This window comes from Cynocephalus volans, chromosome 4, assembly GCF_027409185.1.
Source record: "Cynocephalus volans isolate mCynVol1 chromosome 4, mCynVol1.pri, whole genome shotgun sequence".
In the NCBI taxonomy this organism is placed as follows: domain Eukaryota; kingdom Metazoa; phylum Chordata; class Mammalia; order Dermoptera; family Cynocephalidae; genus Cynocephalus; species Cynocephalus volans.
The window spans coordinates 74,150,045-74,168,574 of NC_084463.1; the positions used below are offsets into that span (position 1 = coordinate 74,150,045).

At 35.2% G+C, this 18,530-nt stretch overlaps 1 protein-coding gene across 1 annotated transcript in view; it reads right to left on the minus strand.

Annotated features, from left to right (window-relative positions):
* Positions 1-18,530, minus strand: part of CNTN5 (contactin 5) — a 473,778-nt gene that overhangs the window by 96,032 nt on the left and 359,216 nt on the right. Inside the window, exon 14 of the mRNA XM_063094835.1 lies at positions 124-244. Coding sequence (XP_062950905.1) covers positions 124-244 — 121 coding nt within the window. The remainder of the gene's footprint in view (positions 1-123; positions 245-18,530) is intronic.

An 18,530-nucleotide genomic window follows, 5' to 3' on the forward strand; every position in this document is an offset into this window, starting at 1 on the left:
ATATATTGTAAAATTGAAAGTAAAATGCACAGTACTGATGTGCTCAAAGTCCATGCATTTAAATTCCTTTGTATGATAATTTATGGTGATCATGTCTTCAGACTGCACTATTAGCATACTCACCCCTAACAAGAAGTTCTGCCTCATCTGACACACTGTCTGCTGTGGTCTGTACCCTGCAGCCATATCTCCCAGCATGCATCAGAAGGATGTTCCTGATCATTAAATCTGCAGAGGATGCTTGCTGAAAGAGGGATGAAGTGCCAGTTTAAAATGTTGCAAATCTGCCTAGTTCAAGGTGGTTTAAGGGGAAATTTGCATATTCAGTCAAAGGGCCCAGTTTTTGGCCTTACAATTTATATGACAACAATTCAAAAATCAAACATGCCCTATTTTAAGGAACACATGGAATTTATGTTTTTAACAATTGCCAATAAAGGGTTCAAACATTCAAAATTGCATATAATGATTTAGCAGCTGAGATATTTAAGAAATATTTAAATATGCACAAACAAGTTCATATCTTTAAGAGTATGGTAAAAAGAATTAATGAGCAAAAATTATTCCTTTGATATTCAGACACAGGGCTGTTTTTGTGGCAAGAAAATCATATTGAAAGGAACAGTAACTTAGGGGAAATTAATTATGAAAAGACAGCAGTCAAAAGATTATCTCAGGTGACTTTATTGAATGATTCCTTTTGTAAGTACACGGTGGGCCACAGAATGAGACAGTGCTTAGGTGAAAGATTGCTGGTCCCAAAGCCACGTGTCTTTACTTAACAAAGGTATATTCCTCCCGTAACCACCACCATCTGGAAGCAGGGTCAGCACGAATCTTTGTTAATCAATGCAGTTACAAAACACAAAGGAGGCTCGAAACTTCTGATTCTTTTTGGGAGCAAGATGATTAGAAAATGGTTGAGGAACAAATACAGTTAAGGCAATCAATAAGTAACAGGGAAAGTATCTTTTAGCTGTATTAGTTCATGGGATCAGTGATAATTCTACAATTTAGAATGACTGGTACAAATCTTTCATTACTTAATATTGTCTTTTATTTACTCTGTCAGGAAAGACAGATTTCTTTTACTGTGATCATGTAAAGATCTGGTATTTACAATAACTTATGGAATATGTTTTTTCAGGTAATGACATAGCAAAACTCCAATATTCCCTCCAGCTCCCATGATGCAAAGAACAGTTGCCTGCAATGACGGAGGATGCACGGAGCTTGAAATGACATCTTCAAAGAACTCAAAACCTTTCTCCAACAATAATTGGGCACACGAAAAAATATTTCATGAAAGTCATAGTGAAGCACCCCAGATGAGAGATCTTTTATTTTTTGATGGAATGAAAGTGAATTACCTTTAAAAAAAAGTGATGTGTTTGTCCATAGAGGGCAATGTCTTGATGATCATTTAAGAATTTAGTTGTTTGTCTTTATTTTGAAATAGACCAATGGATTTTTATAAAAATCGTGGAAACAAGACTAATTTTTAGAAATCCTTTGGATTCTTTTATTTTCTTAGCATTTAGAGAAATGGTATGAAGTCATTTTGAGCTTTATACCACTCAAATGATGTGTGTTTCTTTCAACAAATTACTTTACAATATAGTGTGTTTTAGACCATTTCTTTAGGTATTTGATTTCTGTGTTTTTCTCCTTTCTGTTAGTCTTATGATATGAACTTCTAAGGGTATTAAAATTTGGTTTCATGAAATAATTGTTAAGACATGGCCTGGTTTAATCATTTACAAGGAATTGCTTCATGGTGAGAATGTATTAAAAGGTCATAACAATTATTTCAAAAAATGTGGTATTTGTCCAGTGAATGTCCTACAAGGCTAATTTCCTTAGCATAAATTGTTACTCTCAAATTCTAGCAAAATTCCTTTTCTCATCTCCGCTAGACTAAGTGCTCACTTCTTTTTAATCTAAAAAGGAAAGTTAAAAACCTTTGATTTTTTATGGGGAAACAAAAGCAAATTGTAAATATTATAAAATCATAATTCAGTTTCAAATCAACATAATTTAATACTGTATGAATAAGCTTCTATATATTTGCTATTATGTGTAGTATGGGCTCACCTTAGCTTCCTTCCTCCTGGATTTCTAAGAAGCTCTTTTAATGGGGTAATGAGTTAAATTCATCAGGAATCAATGTGCACTCTATGGGCCCAGAATGGTGCCTATGTCTAATGGTAAAGCCAAAGAGAGACCCCAGAAAACCAAGGAGGATTTGATTTTTTTCTAGAAATAACATTATCTGAAAGACTGTGCCTGATTTTTTTGTTTGTTTTGTTGTTCTTTTTATTCACTTGTTTGCTTTTTCAGAAACAGAAACTATACTGGTGGCAGTTTAACAGCAGAATAAATACCGACTATAAATCATTTTCAGGCCCACGTTTTATAAAATATTTTGTAAAATCACATTCCTGCAATTAAATAATTGACTCACTTTCCAGACTTTTTTCCTCCCCCCAAATTTATTTCTTTTTGTCCTGGATAGAAGTCCCCAAACCTCTTCCTTTCTGTGGAATTACAGTGAAAGGAAAGCTTAATGGAATGAAGAAGAGACTTTGTTAAAATTACATAGAGGCCCAAGGACTTCAGGAAGGTGAGGTATAGATTATTTTTCCTATACTGTCCTTCACTTGGTTCCTGCAATTGATAGTGTGCAATGCTCTATAAACTGGCCACAGCTCAATCACCATCAATCAAGAGCAAAAAGTCTACAGCCTACTGAGTATCTATCAGTGCCGAGACTATTCAAGGAGTTGAAATCAGCTCATTTTGGGCTCATCCCTTGTCTTTTATATTATATCTGAATTAAATTTTTAAAATCCTAAAGAGGAAAGCTTAAAAGTAAATGAATGGATTGTGACAGTACACGTAAATTACCCTTTCAGTAGATTTACTGATCTTTCACGAGAAGTAATGAGAAGAATGCATGTGGGAGCCCATTATACTTAATCTCAGCCCACAGCGTGCAGTTCTTGAGAGAAAACCTACACAATTTAGTGTACTTTTAATGAAATGGTTACTTACAGCAGATGCTTGCTTTCTTAAACTTAAATCTCATTTTCACTTTTTGTCTCTTACGAGTTACTCTCTCTTCTCTTATTTTCTTTGACAGTTGCTTTATGTTCTGTTTTTGGTTTGTTTTCTGCTTTCTTTTGCTTTATGAACAAATCATGTTATCTGTTGCTTCAAACGAACTTCCCCGCAACCAGTGCTCCAACACTTAGCACAGTGCATGCCACATAGTGGGAGCTCAATAAGTACTGCTGAATGAATGAACACATGTAGGCTTTTAAAGTAAGAGGCTGTATGTTCCTTCTCTGTGAGAGCAGCAGCATGGCTGCATCATTTACATTTTTTGGTCAGACAGTTTTATTAGAGCAGGTGCTAGATTATTGTGACTTCTTTTTATGACTTTGAGATAAAATGGGAAAATACCATCTTTCCATCCAATTCCAGTTCTTTATTAGCTTTCATTTTGACTATGTGTCCTGCTTATCCAACATAAGACTGCCAGTTATACTCCTAAAAAATGGGAGCTTGTTTAATTTTGCTGTTCAAAGTGTCTGCTGGCTCTTATCTTTAAGATAAAGTCCAGTTTCCTTGTTTCGACATAAAAGGCTTTTTAGAGTATGATTCTACCTCCTGCAACTGAATCCTTTGGTTCTACAACGCCAACTCATATTTACTCATACAGGGGAATACTTCCCATAAATCTTCCTGTTTGCACTGCTGTTTGTTCTGTTGCAGATATACTCTATCTCTTTTCTTTGCCTGGAAAGATACTTTTCCTCACAGCTCAAATGCCATCTCCTCAGGGCAGTCTTTCTAGACCCTCCCTGGGTTTCCTTAGCTTTGCGTCTGTTTATGCTTCAATGTCACTTTGCCCATGTCTCTGAACTAGCTCTCCCTATTCTTGCAAATGTCCCCCAAGGTTCACTATGGGCATTCCCAGGGCCGAGCCGGACAGTAGTGCAGCCCATGGTGAATAAGCCAGCTAATGAGTGCATGAATGGCTGGTTTCCTTCCTTCTTTGTGGCTGACAGTATCTCCCCTTCCTTCTTTTTTTTCCTCTCAAAGGAACTAGAAAGGAAAATATCAAAAGACTATAGAAGAAGACAGCAGAAAAAAACACTTAAAGAGTATATACGAGTTCTGGAATGACACAAAATTGTGTGGATCCTGCTCCACCACTTATTAGATATTCTACTTGGTAAAATTACTTTATCGCTCAGAGCTTCTCTCAGAGCTTCAATGTGATAATGCGACTAAAGCCCACAGCAGAGTGTCTGGCACATAGTAAGTGTTTGATAAATGTTATCTGTTAAAGGGCACTGTAATTGCAATCATAGCCAAGAGGAATATTTCTTTAATTGGTATTCATTCCCTCACCAAACTGGTTATCAATGTTTTTCATAGCTATAGTAAGTTTTTTGATAAGTTCCTAGCTTTATTTTAGGTATAAGTATTCCTTGTCCCCTTCAGCGTAGTAGAAAACTACTGGATTCAAAATAAGGCCCGAATTCTGGCCTTGGATAAGCACCTTCCTAGCCCTGGTACTCTGGGAAAGTCATTTTATTGGAATAATAACACCTGCACTATCTTTCATAGAGTATTGAGGGAAATTAAGTGAAACAATGTACATACGTGAACTATTGAGAAATGCTTCAAAAGCATAAAGTACTCTTAAAGCACTTTTCAGCAGGTTATAGCAGAATGCTGTGTACACAGTAAGCACTCTGAGAATGTTTGGGAAGGAATCTTTTAAACAAGATAACTTGGTGTTCCTTTTAACAGTGGACTTACACTGAATAACCCAGTCTTAGGGTTATTCTTATTTCTTAGGCTGCTGGGAGCCTAAGAAACTATGGGAGTTCCAGTGCCCTTATTTAAAGTTTATTTAACTTTCTTCAAAGGCTCACATAGCATCTCCAGTATGCTCAGCCCCTGGCAAATGTACCTAAAAATGATTCTCCCCTGTAAAGCAAAGTAATATGGCACATAAATTCTATGAGATGCAGTTTTTAGAATCTTATCTCACATGAAAAACTGGGTATCAGCTACGAGACATGGATTATCAGATATGATTAATGTTATTGACATAAAGCCTTAGATAGTTAAAAGATTTTCCTAGTAACAGTACTTCTTTTTCCCAGAGGATAATTTGTTTAAAGTATCCTACCATAATAAGAAAATAATATACATATACATTCTTTTTTTTATAGTTGTTTTTTCTTAATCCCTCATAGAATGGGGTTTGGATTAATAATGATATGGATTTTAACACTGTTTTTAGAAAATAGCTACTATTAAACTTGCATGATTAAACAATTGTAAATATTATCTGAAACAGAAATATCTATTGTTACTAGTGAAGAAAATAGACAAATTACTGTTTGACAAAAATCATTTATGTTTATTATGGTGAGATATTAAATGTATCCAACAATTCACTGAAGACTCAAAATGGGTAAATATGGCTTTAACATCTCATTACTGGAATCTTGGTTTTTAACTTCTAACACATAGTCTAATAATGTGTTTTTAAGTACTAAGAAAAATGCAGAAAAAGTTTTGTTTGAGGACATTGATTAAATAGGAAAAACAAATCGATGACTCATCGATAAACTTAGGATGGCAAGATATCCAAAATGGATCATTTAGTATTATAGGCACGAAGTCATGAATTCATGGGATTTCAGTCCACTAGCTTGGTTAAAATTAAGATTAGGCTTTATGAAGCCATTCAAAGCAAGAGTATACAGGGCCAGTTACAATTAGATTTTAGTCTAATAAATTTTAAAATCAAAATGTTAAATCATACTTATTTCCTAGATGACAAAATTGCATATATGAAGAACCCTGAATAAATGACCACATGCCATATGTATCACTATTGTGCTCCTTTTTTCCCAAGTAGACATACATGGCTAGGGAGTATCATATTTAACATGTCAGTGGATGCAGATTTAGATGGTGTGTTTATGTCCTGATTCTTGAAAGACATCACTTATCTGATTATATGGATGTCAACTCCCTTTTCTCTCATGCTGAAGTAAATGGATATTCCTTTATGAAAGATTAACATAAGTGACCAATGCAAAAGGTATCTACATGCATAAAGTGTCATTTCTATATTAATCTAGTGCTTCTAAGTTAAAAAAAGGCCTGAAATAGATAAGGTCACAAAATTTATCAACCTTATACTTTCTCGAATCTTCTCTTAGCTCTATTCTGTTTGTTAACAAAAGTTTGTCTTACGTGACTACTGAGACTATTTAACATACTCCTTTTATTGTTTATTCAGTATATCACAAATTTGCTCAACAGATATTCATTTCTGCCGTGCTAAACTTTCAGTGTACAGTCACAGACTCTGCACTCAAGGAGGGTCCATTCTAATCCAGCTTTGACTGAAGAAACATAGGAAGGGAGTGTAGAACGGCTTTCATATACCTGCATCTGGGCTTTGAAGAGATGTGGAGAGAGATGGATCTGTTATCTCATAGCACAGTACTTGGGCGAGGTCTGGGGAAAGACATTTTCTTTTTCTGTGTGCCTCATACAGTTTCAGCAATGGAACTGCTCATGGAATAATTGTTCAGCAATTATTCCATGAGCATTGACTCCTAAACTTATGTTTTTAATAGTAGCTTTCAAACTAGCTCTTTATATCCTCTTGTTATCCCCTCTTTGTTTTTCATGCTTACCTATCTGATATATTATTATTGATAGGTTAGTACTTCTTTAAAATTAATTTATTTATCTTCTAAAAAATCTTCACTTACTCCCTATTCCTAAAATATGGTCAATTTTCTTAATCTTTTTTTTTCATTTTAAAATTTAATTGTACACTTTTGTGCAGTACAAGTTGTTCTTTCAATACATGCATATTTTGTACAATGTCACTTAGGGTATATAGAGCATCCATTCCCTGAACATTTATCTTTTCTCTGTGGTGATTGCAGTCAAGATCCTATTTTCTAGCTATTTAGAAATATACTGTACAGTAATGTTAGCTCTAATCAGCCTAGAACACCCGAATTTATTTTTCCTGTCTACCTGTAGCTTTGTTTCTGTTAATCTCCCACTTCCCCTCCCCATCCCACCCCTTCTTTTCCTGGCTCTGGAGGCCATTATTGTGCTCTCTGCTTCTGTAAGAGCAACAACAACTTTGACAACTTTTCTTCTTCTTCTTCTTCTTCTTCTTCTTCTTCTTCTTCTTCTTCTTCTTCTTCTTCTTCTTCTTCTTCTTCTTCTTCTTCTTCTTCTTCTTCTTCTTCTTCTTCTTCTTCTTCTTCTCCTTCTCCTTCTCCTTCTCCTTCTCCTTCTCCTTCTCCTCCTCCTCCTCCTCCTCCTCCTCCTCCTCCTCCTCCTCCTCCTCCTCCTCCTCCTCCTCCTCCTCCTCCTCCTCCTCCTCCTCCTCCTCCTCCTCCTCCTCCCCCTCCTCCCCCTCCTCCCCCTCCTTCATCTTCCTCTTCTTCCTTCTTTCTTCATCTTCCTCTTCTTCTTCATCATCTTCCTCTTCTTCTTCTAGATTCCCCATATGAATGAGGTCACGCGGTGTTTGTCTTTCTGTGCCTGGTTTACTTCACTCGCACTTGAGGCTGGACTCAACCCATCTTGTCCCTCACTAGGAAATGACGCTCTTTGAGAAAAATATTGAGAAGTTGATATGCATCCCTTTGTAAATTGAAAAACACCCGTCCTTTCCTACTCTCATGTCTGTACCTTCTCTTTCAGGCTTTACTGATTTGAAGTCTTTCTCTCAGTGCGTGCTGACATGACAAAACAGAAATAGATTGTATTCTCTTGAGGTTCATGTAAGAAAATACTGTGACCCACTTTATATTTTATACTGAATGTTTGGTGTGGGCTTATCCTTATTTATCCTTAACCCTTATTTATGGGTTATTATCTCCAAATATTCTTTCTACTTTTCTCTTGCACCTCCAATGCAACACAATGCTTACTGACACATCTCGGTCAGATCCAAGCTGCTCACATTACACCTGATTTGTCAGTGACACTTGAAAGAATGGAGACGGTGACACCTATCAACTTTCCAGTCCTATAGCTGGAAGGGACCATAGACTCTCATCTTCACTTAGAAACTGGCAGTTTTTGTAAGTTTTGTAAGTGCAATGGCGGCAGACCAGTTTCTTTAAGAGAATTCTAGGCGAATGGTATTTAAACTCACATCATTAAAGTTACGAGAAATTTTTCTCTAGTGTTTGTATGATGAATCAACTTTCTCATGGAATCTCTACAGTGATAATATTTTATAATCTAGATAACACCTGGCTCATATATTGGCTCAATGAGGCAACACTGCTAGATAAGGAGATTTTAACAATCATGACAGACAATAAACACTTTGCTTTCTGTGAATTATACCACTGTCAAATAATGGAACACCATTACTATCTTTAACTAAACCTATGCTTATAAATGACCTCTCACGAAGTTATATAAAAATGATAGGAGTACTCAGAAAAAATTTTGTTCATTCATGCATTAATCTTTCTTTGTAAACAGCTAGTCATGGCATGACCACCAGGAAATCTCTAGATAATAACATTTTATAGGAGCTATACATTTTATTGCAGAAATGCTCATAGCACATGCACAGTTACCGAATTATTCATTCATTCATGTATCAAGCATTTGTTAAAGTATATTTTTTGTGTAGACAGTAAATGGTAACTACATGGCAACTTGGACCTTGTGCCCTTCTTCTTTACTCATAGCTGAGGCCCAGCCTATGGATTCTTCTCAACACAGTGCTTCAGTTGACTTTAGTTGGCACAAGACACAAATTCTGTTTGGCATACCTGGTCAACACATGTTACAAGAAAAGATTTATCATTCCTCTGAGAAACTCACAATGAATGTGATAGGTGGGCAACTGGCTATAATGTGATGTGTTAAAATAGAAAATAGTACAAAAAACCATTGCAGACAAAAATTATTTTAGTGTGGAAAGAGAAATTAAGTTATCTGGTCTAACCAATTCCCTGCCAGTTGATAAAACTGAGTGCAAAAGAGTTTAGGTGGCTTATCCAAAGGCAAGTTAAGCATGGAGGCAGGAACAGAGCCTTAGGCACCTGCTTCTAAGTCAGGAGTTCTTTTCATTCTACTATTGCAGCCTATGGAACCACTCTTTGTTCTGCTTAAACCTGTAGGTAATTTGATTTACTAGCACTAGTTAAAGCAAAATTTGGCAAGTGTACCAAAATAAAATGGCTTCATTGAATAGTAATTACCATAAAACTGTTATTAGGAATTAGTTCTCTAAATAAAACACAGAATTATTCTGAGAGCTCATGCTTTTATGACTGCTTTTCATCAGCCACAACTAGACATAAAATGCTGCATCTCCCTTTGAAATGCCAGAATCATCTTTCTGATAACATGCAAGATCCATTTAGTTCATTTGCTCATGCCATCATTTACCTTCTCTGTGACACTTGTCCAACATTAAGGAAATCCTCAACAAGTGGGCCATAACTGACATGTTCTCATTTAGTCCTGTACGGTTTATAGTGACACAGCCATAGTTGAACAAGAATTAGCCAAATTTGGCTTCTTAAGTGCGTAATTTAGATGGACTGATACTATATTGATACATTAATGTTTCTATTCTCTCTCATTTAGTCCTGTCGTATTTGCAATTTATCTTTTAAGATTAACACTATTGTGTTACACCATAATATGAGTGTACCAGCTTCCCAGATAATTGAGTTTTATTCTGTTACTGTTTTTATATTGCAGAATAGTCAGTGTCTGCACACAAGTTTAGTCTCTTCCTGGTATGTGAAAGAGTACTCAGACACTTGCTTGTAGGATTTCTAAATCCTTCTTGAAATCAGTAAAGCCCAACTACGCAGAGTATAGTAGCTCAGTCTTACTTATCAATTAGAATGAGTATTGACCTGGTATTGTCAAAAACCCAAAGTCTTGGGAAGTAGTAGACTACTCTGTCTTTCATTGATTTTTGTATGAAACTCTAAGAATTAGTCTGAAATGAAGCCAGTTTGTTTGTGTGCCTCCTTTATCCTTGGGTCTCACAGATACGAGCAATTACTTTATCACTTTGAGTCTCTGCCATTACAGGGAGGGAGGCTAATGCTAAGTCCTGCAATACTAGAAGACACCTACCTGCTATATTCTGCTTCCATTTCTCCCCTTCTCCTCTCATTGGCTAATGACCTATTTGCATATGATCTTGCTTACTATTCCTTGCAGGGCATTGATTCAGCCCCTGTCTTGTAATACCCAACCTCTAACTAGAGTACAATATCTGCCACCAATTGGAATGAAGTTTCAGTGCTCCATATGTATTAAATTTAAGATACTTAGGTTCTCTTCATTTCTGCCCTGCTGGTGTTTATTTTTTCCCATTGGTTACCCCTTCCCCTTTTCAGTAAAGTGTCTAATCATTGCATTATGGAGTATTTAAAACTTGTCTCAAGAATCAATGATGAGATATACTCTATTTTATGATGTCTAAACATTACACTATACTATAGTGAATCTTTCATGATCTGTTTTACACTACATTGATTGCTATGTTTATGGTGACACTACTTGTATGCAGTATTACACAAATAATCTATTAGGCCTAGGATTCAACTTCTTGCTGAGTTTGGTAGATTAAGGATGTTCACACATATTTTGCTACTTGTTTTACTGAGAGGTGAAGTCTAATTTTCTACCCTTTGAATCTTGACTGGCCTTGGTGATTTTTTCAACCCTAAAATATAGTAGAAGTGACATACTGGGAATTCTATGGCTAGAACATAAGAAGACTTGCAACTTCATTCTATGCCCCTTGGAACATTCATTTTAGGAGAATGTAAAAAGTCACACTATCCTGAGGCTGTCGTGTTGTGAAAAAAGCTACCCTAGCTAGGTGGGAGATAGTATGGAAAACAGAGAAGGCCAGACATTCCCAGATGTTTTAACCGTTCTAGCCCAGCTACCAGACTTGTGAGTAAAGAAATCACTTTGGGCATTCTAGCCCTGGAAGAAGCAACATGAAGACATGGGAAACCCATCCAACATCCAGAACTGAGGCTGCTAGTATGTAGCTCTTACTGAGCCATCCCAGCGGTCTCCAGCCATTTGGCTACCCCAGCCGAAGATTCAGCCATTGTGGAACAGATTCAAGCCATTCTTGAATTTCAAGTCATTCTTGCAGTTACCTAATGATTTCTCCACCCACAAAATTGTCAGCAGAGTAAAATGGTTGTAGTTTTACACAACTAAGTTTTGGAGAGGCTTGGTGTATAGTAGTGAATAATCACAAAATAATCTGGTGCTTGGAAGTGGGTGCTGCTGTAACTAAAGACTAAACGTGGCAATGGCTGTAGGGTTAGGTGTGCAGAGGCTCAAAAGGCCATGAGGACACTATTAATGGAAGGTGGAAGGGCCTCAAGGAGACTGTTGATCAGGGATTGAGGGACAGTGAGGAAATTTTTATTGATGGCTCGAGAAAAGGTGACCCTTTATGTAGTGTTGGAAAGTGTGGAAAATACTGTCAACTGAGATAAATTGGACAATACATTATTCATTGTAGACAGATTTTGGATTTGCCCAAGGAGATTTTCAGGAAAAAGATTGATAGTGCCAACTGGTTTCTTTTAGCTGTGTATTTAGAGAGAGATAAGCTAAAAAGAGAGAATTGCTCATTTCTCAAGCAGAATATAGAGGAACTATAAAGGAACTAGTCCTAGCTAGATTTAAAAAGAAAATTGATTATCATCTCCAGTCTCTTCAACAGGGAAAGGACTAGCAAAGTAAGAAATGTACCAGCAAGCATCCAATCCAAGGGAGCTACCAAATAAAGGGTGTCTTCAAGGTAAAGATTTCAAGTGTGGTTTTAATACTCTTTGTTTATACTTCAGAATCTTAAGGGCATTTTCCCAGAGCATTCTGACGAAGACAGGGAAAAACCCAAAGATACAGTTAAAGGATGCTGGAAAAACATGAAAAGATTGTAATTGGAGTCTGGAGAAGAGGGCACCTGATTTATAAACTGGCAGAAAAATTAGCAGACCATTGCTCAAGGTAATGTGAAAGACAGAAAGGGTTCCTAATGAACTTATGGATCTGGTTAAGAAGATTTATTGGTAGGATGTTCAAAGTGTTGGCTCTTGACTGGATTCTTTTATTTCTCTATGATAAAGTATGAGAGGAGTGACGTGAGCTATATTCATATTCAGGAAGAAATTAGAGAAAAATATTTCTTCCCAGAACTTGCTGGGTCGAATAAACTTGTTTCTTATTTCATTTTCTTGAGCTGAAAACAGAAAAGGCCTTCATAACCATTGTGTATACACTACCTACAAGCAATCTGAATTATATTTTTATCTCGTGGCTAAACCATATTTGCATGCATTTTAGTCTTATAAATAAAGGTGATATGTAGCTCACTGCTATACTCAGTGCCTAACACAGTGTCTGGCACCTAGAGGTCACTTCATATATATGTGAAAGAATATAGTTTGCTATGGAATAAGCATATTGACAGACATGTTAAAAGAAGAAAATGAGCAAAAACGGTAGAGAAACTTTTACACCTAAACTTCTTACAAAATCATAATATTCCTAATGGAATAATTAATTCTATATTGTATTTGTAAAGAGTATTTTCCAGTTAATAAATATCCGGCTCTTTCAACTCTTTCCTCAAAATTCGAGTTTATGAGATATTCAGACTTTTTTTAGACAATATTGCTAAATATTTTAACAAGCACAATCTTTAACAATTAGTTGTATTCATTAAACGATGTGATTCATGACCAAATACTGAGCATTCTTTTCCCAAGCCTACTTTGAAACGTGCTAATGTTTATAAATAAGTTTCAGAATGAAAAACGCCTCATTGCAAAAGAAGAAAATTTGGGTCATAGCGTCCATTTTAACACCATCTTTCACAATCAGAAAGATTCTCATCAGCTTCAAAAATAGTTAGAATTGAGGCAATTCAAACACATCAGTGTCAGAAAAGACTAATTACTCAATACTGCTTACATTGTGAACTACAACAGCAATCTTCCAATGAAGATTCAACAGAAGAACAGTCTAGTTAAAAAAAAGGTCAAATTGAATAAATGTGTCAATCAAAAGCCAACTATGAAAAGTTCAAGGTCAAGGACTCTCAGTCAAATTCAACTGACATTTTGAAAGTGAGTCAAGACACTTCATCACAGAAAACTCATTTTTATAACAAGCCTTACTTACGCTTTGGAATTTTATAAAAGAGAATCCACCATTTATTTAATGTATAAAAATTAGAGTTTACTCAGATTGCTATTGAAAATCATCAATGAGACCATATTCTACTACTACTTCTCCTTGTTCTTTAAGTATATAATGCAGCTTTCAATATTACAAAGAACCGTGTCGATCATTGCCTTCAACTGAAGTCATTGACAAATGCATTTAGAATTACTTTTACAAGACTTTACAAAGTTGTACACTTCTGAATTTATGGCAGCACCAATGATTATATATGTGCACACACGTTTAGTGCAAGATTTCAGATGGATGGTGAGTGAATGTTTCAACGTGTAGAAAATTTTGAGGGACTGGCTATGCAAAATAAAGAATACTTTTCTCTTATCCAGAGGAAAAAAAACAATTTTTCATTCTATAAGCTTATTGTTGCTTTTAGAGAGAATCTTTATTTAACTTTAGGGAGTCTTTTATCATTTACCAAGCTATTACATATACAAATGTTTTAACCATAGGAAATAATTCTGATTTGAGATTTTTTTCCAGTTTGGAACTTCTCTTGCATTGAGAATTTTCCAATTTGAAGGGCATCGTGAGACTTTGAAACATATTTCATGAATTAAGGAGGTTCATAATAGGTAAGAGAGGAAAATGAGATTTTGGAGCTATCAGTGATCCCTTTTGGAGACTGGTTGATGTTCATTAAAAACTTTTTTTTAAGTGATTTCACATCATTGTATATCATATCTGGAGAGTTCCTTAAATTTTAGTTTTTGAATATAAATTTTAAAAAAATCATAGAACTTTAGAACTAGTTAGGAACATTAGGAGTCATCTACTCTAACCTCTTCACTTTGAAGATGAAGACCCATATAGGTGATATGCTCATCCAAATTCATACAGCTAACTAGGGGCAAAATTGGGCCTACACTAAGAATTCTTGCCTAGTGTCTAGTAATCTTTTACTTTATAACACTGTCATCCAGTAATCTGCTTTGATATTGCATAATTTCTAGAAAAATTCTGGCAGCATCTATTTAAATTAAAAATAGTTTTACTCTTTGGTCCTGCAATCCACTTTTGGGAATCTGTTCCATAGAAAGGAAATTGTTGATATATAAGACGTTTATAGATGTTTTCTGCTCATAAATCTCTCAAATGAGGAAACAAATTTTTATTAACATTTGTTAATAGGGAAATGGCTAAATAAATTGAGATATAATCATACCATGGAAAAGAACGAATTAGAGCTATATCAGTTGATTTGGAGAAATTTTCAAGATTATTATTGAATGAGAGTAATGAGATGCAGAAAAAGTGTATAAAATATGATTCAATTTTTGTAATACAATGATAGAGATATCCTGATGTATATGTGAATTTGCCGAGGATTACAGTAGGACAGAGGAAAATATAAAAAGACTTAGATTAGGTTATTAAAAAGCTGAACTAGGTGTGGCAAATACTGTTATGGGAAGATAAAAGTAGGGGGAAAATCATCCTCTTAAAAGTAGCATAGATGATATGATCTCGCCTGTGTAAAGTGTGCATTTATGTATGCTTGAAGGATGCATGAAAGCACGTTCACAAACATTAATGGTGAATATCTCAAGGTAGTATCATTCCAAGTAGTTTTTACTTTCTTCTTTCAAGTCTTAGTATGTTCAAATGATCTACAATAAACTTGTATTATTTATGTACTTAGAAAAAATAAATTTATTTTCATTTTAGTGAAAAAATGAAAAACGAACTTTGATTTGGAGCACACAGATATGTTTACCATAGAAAAGTACCAAGTCAAGTGTTTATCATCAACTGCAGATCTTATAAACTAATCAGCGTGTGTGACTAAAATAATCCATGCCTGATAAGCAGCTCTTCCTACACTGTGTCTAAGTGAAGATTGCCTTCTGTTTATAACTACAGATGGCCATTTAGAACTTAGTCTTCTTATGATTCTGCCACTGTGACTTATGGTCTTCCCAAGGCATCTGTTAAAAAAGTCTTTATACTTTCTTTTGGTGAACATCAGACTGATCTAGCGCTATGGTCGTACGTTAGCAATTTATAGCTTTGTTCTTCTAGTCTTTACTTGACATGTTCTTCATACATTCTTTAATAGTCTCTTTGCAAAGGTCCTATTTGAGTTAATCTTGGGGAAGCTGTTACAATATTCTCTTGCTGTTATCTATTCTCCAAACTCGATCAATCTAGCAGAATTGTATAAATGTTGGCAACCGCATTCTAAAACCTCAAGAGCATATTACCTTTCTTTTAATATTAAGAACTACTGGTGTATGGCATTAATGACATAGTAAATGTAAAGTTTATAATGCTAGATGAGACCTCAATGATGGTCACAATCTTTTAGACAAGTAGAAGATGACATTTTATAACTGTTCTCTGGATCTTCAGATTTGACTAGAGCTTCATGTTACTATGATACCTCAAGCTGACTGAAGTCTTAGTCTTTATTTTTTGCTTAATCAAGCACATTATACAATGTGTCAACTACCAGAAATATTTATTCTGGCTGTACATGGGGTTTCTATGAAGACCTATATACAATCTATGTTTGAATTATCTTTTGGTATCTCAAGCCATATAATTAAGTTGATTTCCCAATTCCTTTTGATTTCATGTATTGAGATTATAATCATGGCTATATATATGTTCTTGGAGGATTTCCTGGAGGACTTTGATGGTATTTTTGCTGTTACCAGCTAAAAATGTAACTCATGCAAAACAAATTTTCTGTCATTGTGTTCACAGATGGAAATTCACCTCTGAGTCCAAGGAATTCAACAAAACTGCCTAATGTGACTATAATCATAAAATTTGTGGAGTCTCAAATGTCTTAATCAATATACATTAGTCATCTTTGTTTTTATCTTCAGATGTCTTTTGAAAGCTAAAATATTTTGAACTATCAAGTCTAATATTTATTTGAAGAACACTTTCACATCCTACAATCTGTATACCTTTATTGTATCTTAAAGCCAACAGTTCATATAAAGCACACTAGTTCATATAAATAAGTTTCATAGGAAACAGATATTGAATGGAGAAATTGAAAACTGTGTGAATTTGGACTATTTTTTTAACCTCTACTATTTTCTTTAAATTTACTATTATCACAGCTTTATATAATACACCTTTAATTTAATTCTAGATTGTGAACCGTTTCATAAATATTTTCATTCTCTCTAATAGTTCAAGCTGCAGCAAAGTCAGCAATAACATAAGTAATGATACCCTTATTCATTAATGAGAAACAACTGGAACATGCTGGCTAAAAGAGCCTATGAATTCATTCTGGGTATGGAATATCCAGTATATTTTATGTTTGTTTTAGAAATAATCATAGTCTTTTCATAGCAGTTCAATAATAAATATACCTGCTTTTGTTTCTTTTAAAATACAGATAAAGCATAGAGATCACTAGAACCAATTTTTGGTAGAAACATTTAACATGAATTATTTTAGGACAGATGAGGATCAACATTATAATTGTCTTCAGAATATGATATTTTTGTGAAATACCAATTAATCCACTCATTTTTTCATTAAAACATTAATGTTTCCTTGTTAATTTCAATCTCCTCACTGTTGTTGATTTCCTATTAATAAGTAAAATGATTAAAATTTTCTAACATTTAAAAAAAGTACAAACCACATAAAATGGAGAAATGACTCTGAATAACCAGATTAAATGCTTTGTCTGGTTTCATTTCATTCAATTCGGATAATGACTGGTTAATTTAGTCAGAGCAACTGTCCTAGTTTGTGTTGATAATGACAGTATATGTTTTAGAGTTGTGCAAATTATATTATTTTTCCAAAAGCTCATTCTCCTCCACTCACCCACCCCATATAACACCACACACATAATCTAGATTTTTAGTTTAGTTTTAAAAATGTTATCACAACTGTAGTTAATGTTCATTTGGCACTGATAATTAAGTGTTTAAACTGTGTGGTAGATTGTTGTAGTAATGGCCCCAAAGCTTTTTATGCCTTCCTGAATCCATACCCTTAGGTAATCTTCTACCACACTGACTGTGTGCTTCACCAACTGACTTGCACTGGTCAATGAGACATTAACAAACATGGAACAAACAGATGTGTGCAATACGTGTGTGCATTGGAGATCGCTATTTTGTGACAACCATGTGACATAGCTTGCGCTAGTCTGTTGCAGGGTGAGAGACAACTTAGAGTAGGAACAGGTCATTCTAGCTGCCCCCCTTCCCAAATAACTTCCATTTGACCTGACAGCTAACTGCAGATGCATTAATAAGCCCACACGAGACCAGCAGAAAAAACAACCAATTGGGTCTAGATCAAATTATTGACCCGTACAATTGGATCATCAATTTCAGGGAGTTTATGTTACAGCAAAAGCTAACTGAAAGAGAAATTTGGAACCATGATTGTATGAGACTTCTGTGGATTCTGGGATGAGGGTTGCACGTTATAGAAATGTAAAAATTGTGAACAGAAGACAGATGGTGGTAGTGCAAAAATGGCCAGAACACTTTTCAGTCCCTAACAGGAGGTGAAATCTGTTTCCCCACCCTTAAAATCTGGTGTGGCCTTATGAATGTAGCAGAAGTGACACTGAGCAAGTTCTCAGCCTAGGCCTAAGAGGTCTTGACAGTTCTACTCTTGGGTATTGGAACCCTGAGACCTCCGTGTAAATAAGCCTGGGCTAGCCTGGTGGATGATGAGAAAAATGTGGTCCTCTTGCTTCTGTAGCCCCAACCAATAGCCAGCTGACCTCCAAATTAGTGCCTAGAAGTTGACTGGCAGCTGATTACAGATACATGAGAGAGTCTTGTTGAGACCAGGAGAAGAACTCCAGCTGAGCCTAGCCCAAATAGCCAACCCATAGAATCATGAATTCAATAAATGCTTGTTTGAAACCACTAAGGTTTTGCAAGGTTTGTTTTGCAGCAAAATCTAACTGATACAGGCTATGTTTAATTCTCACCTCTACATACGAGTATTTGGGATAACTACTCCTTAATTCCTTTCCTCTAGTTACAGATGCACAAAAAGTATTCACATATTTAAACATAAAGTTTTTTTCTCTCTAAATATATTTAAATCTCCACTCCTAAAATGTAAAGATGAAACAGACCAGTGGATTATTCCAGTCAGAATTTTGGTATGAGACTAAATGTGGTTACAAATAGCAATGGGGATAAAACCCCACGTCAAAAAAAAAAAAAAAATTACCTAAAAAAATTACCTCTAAT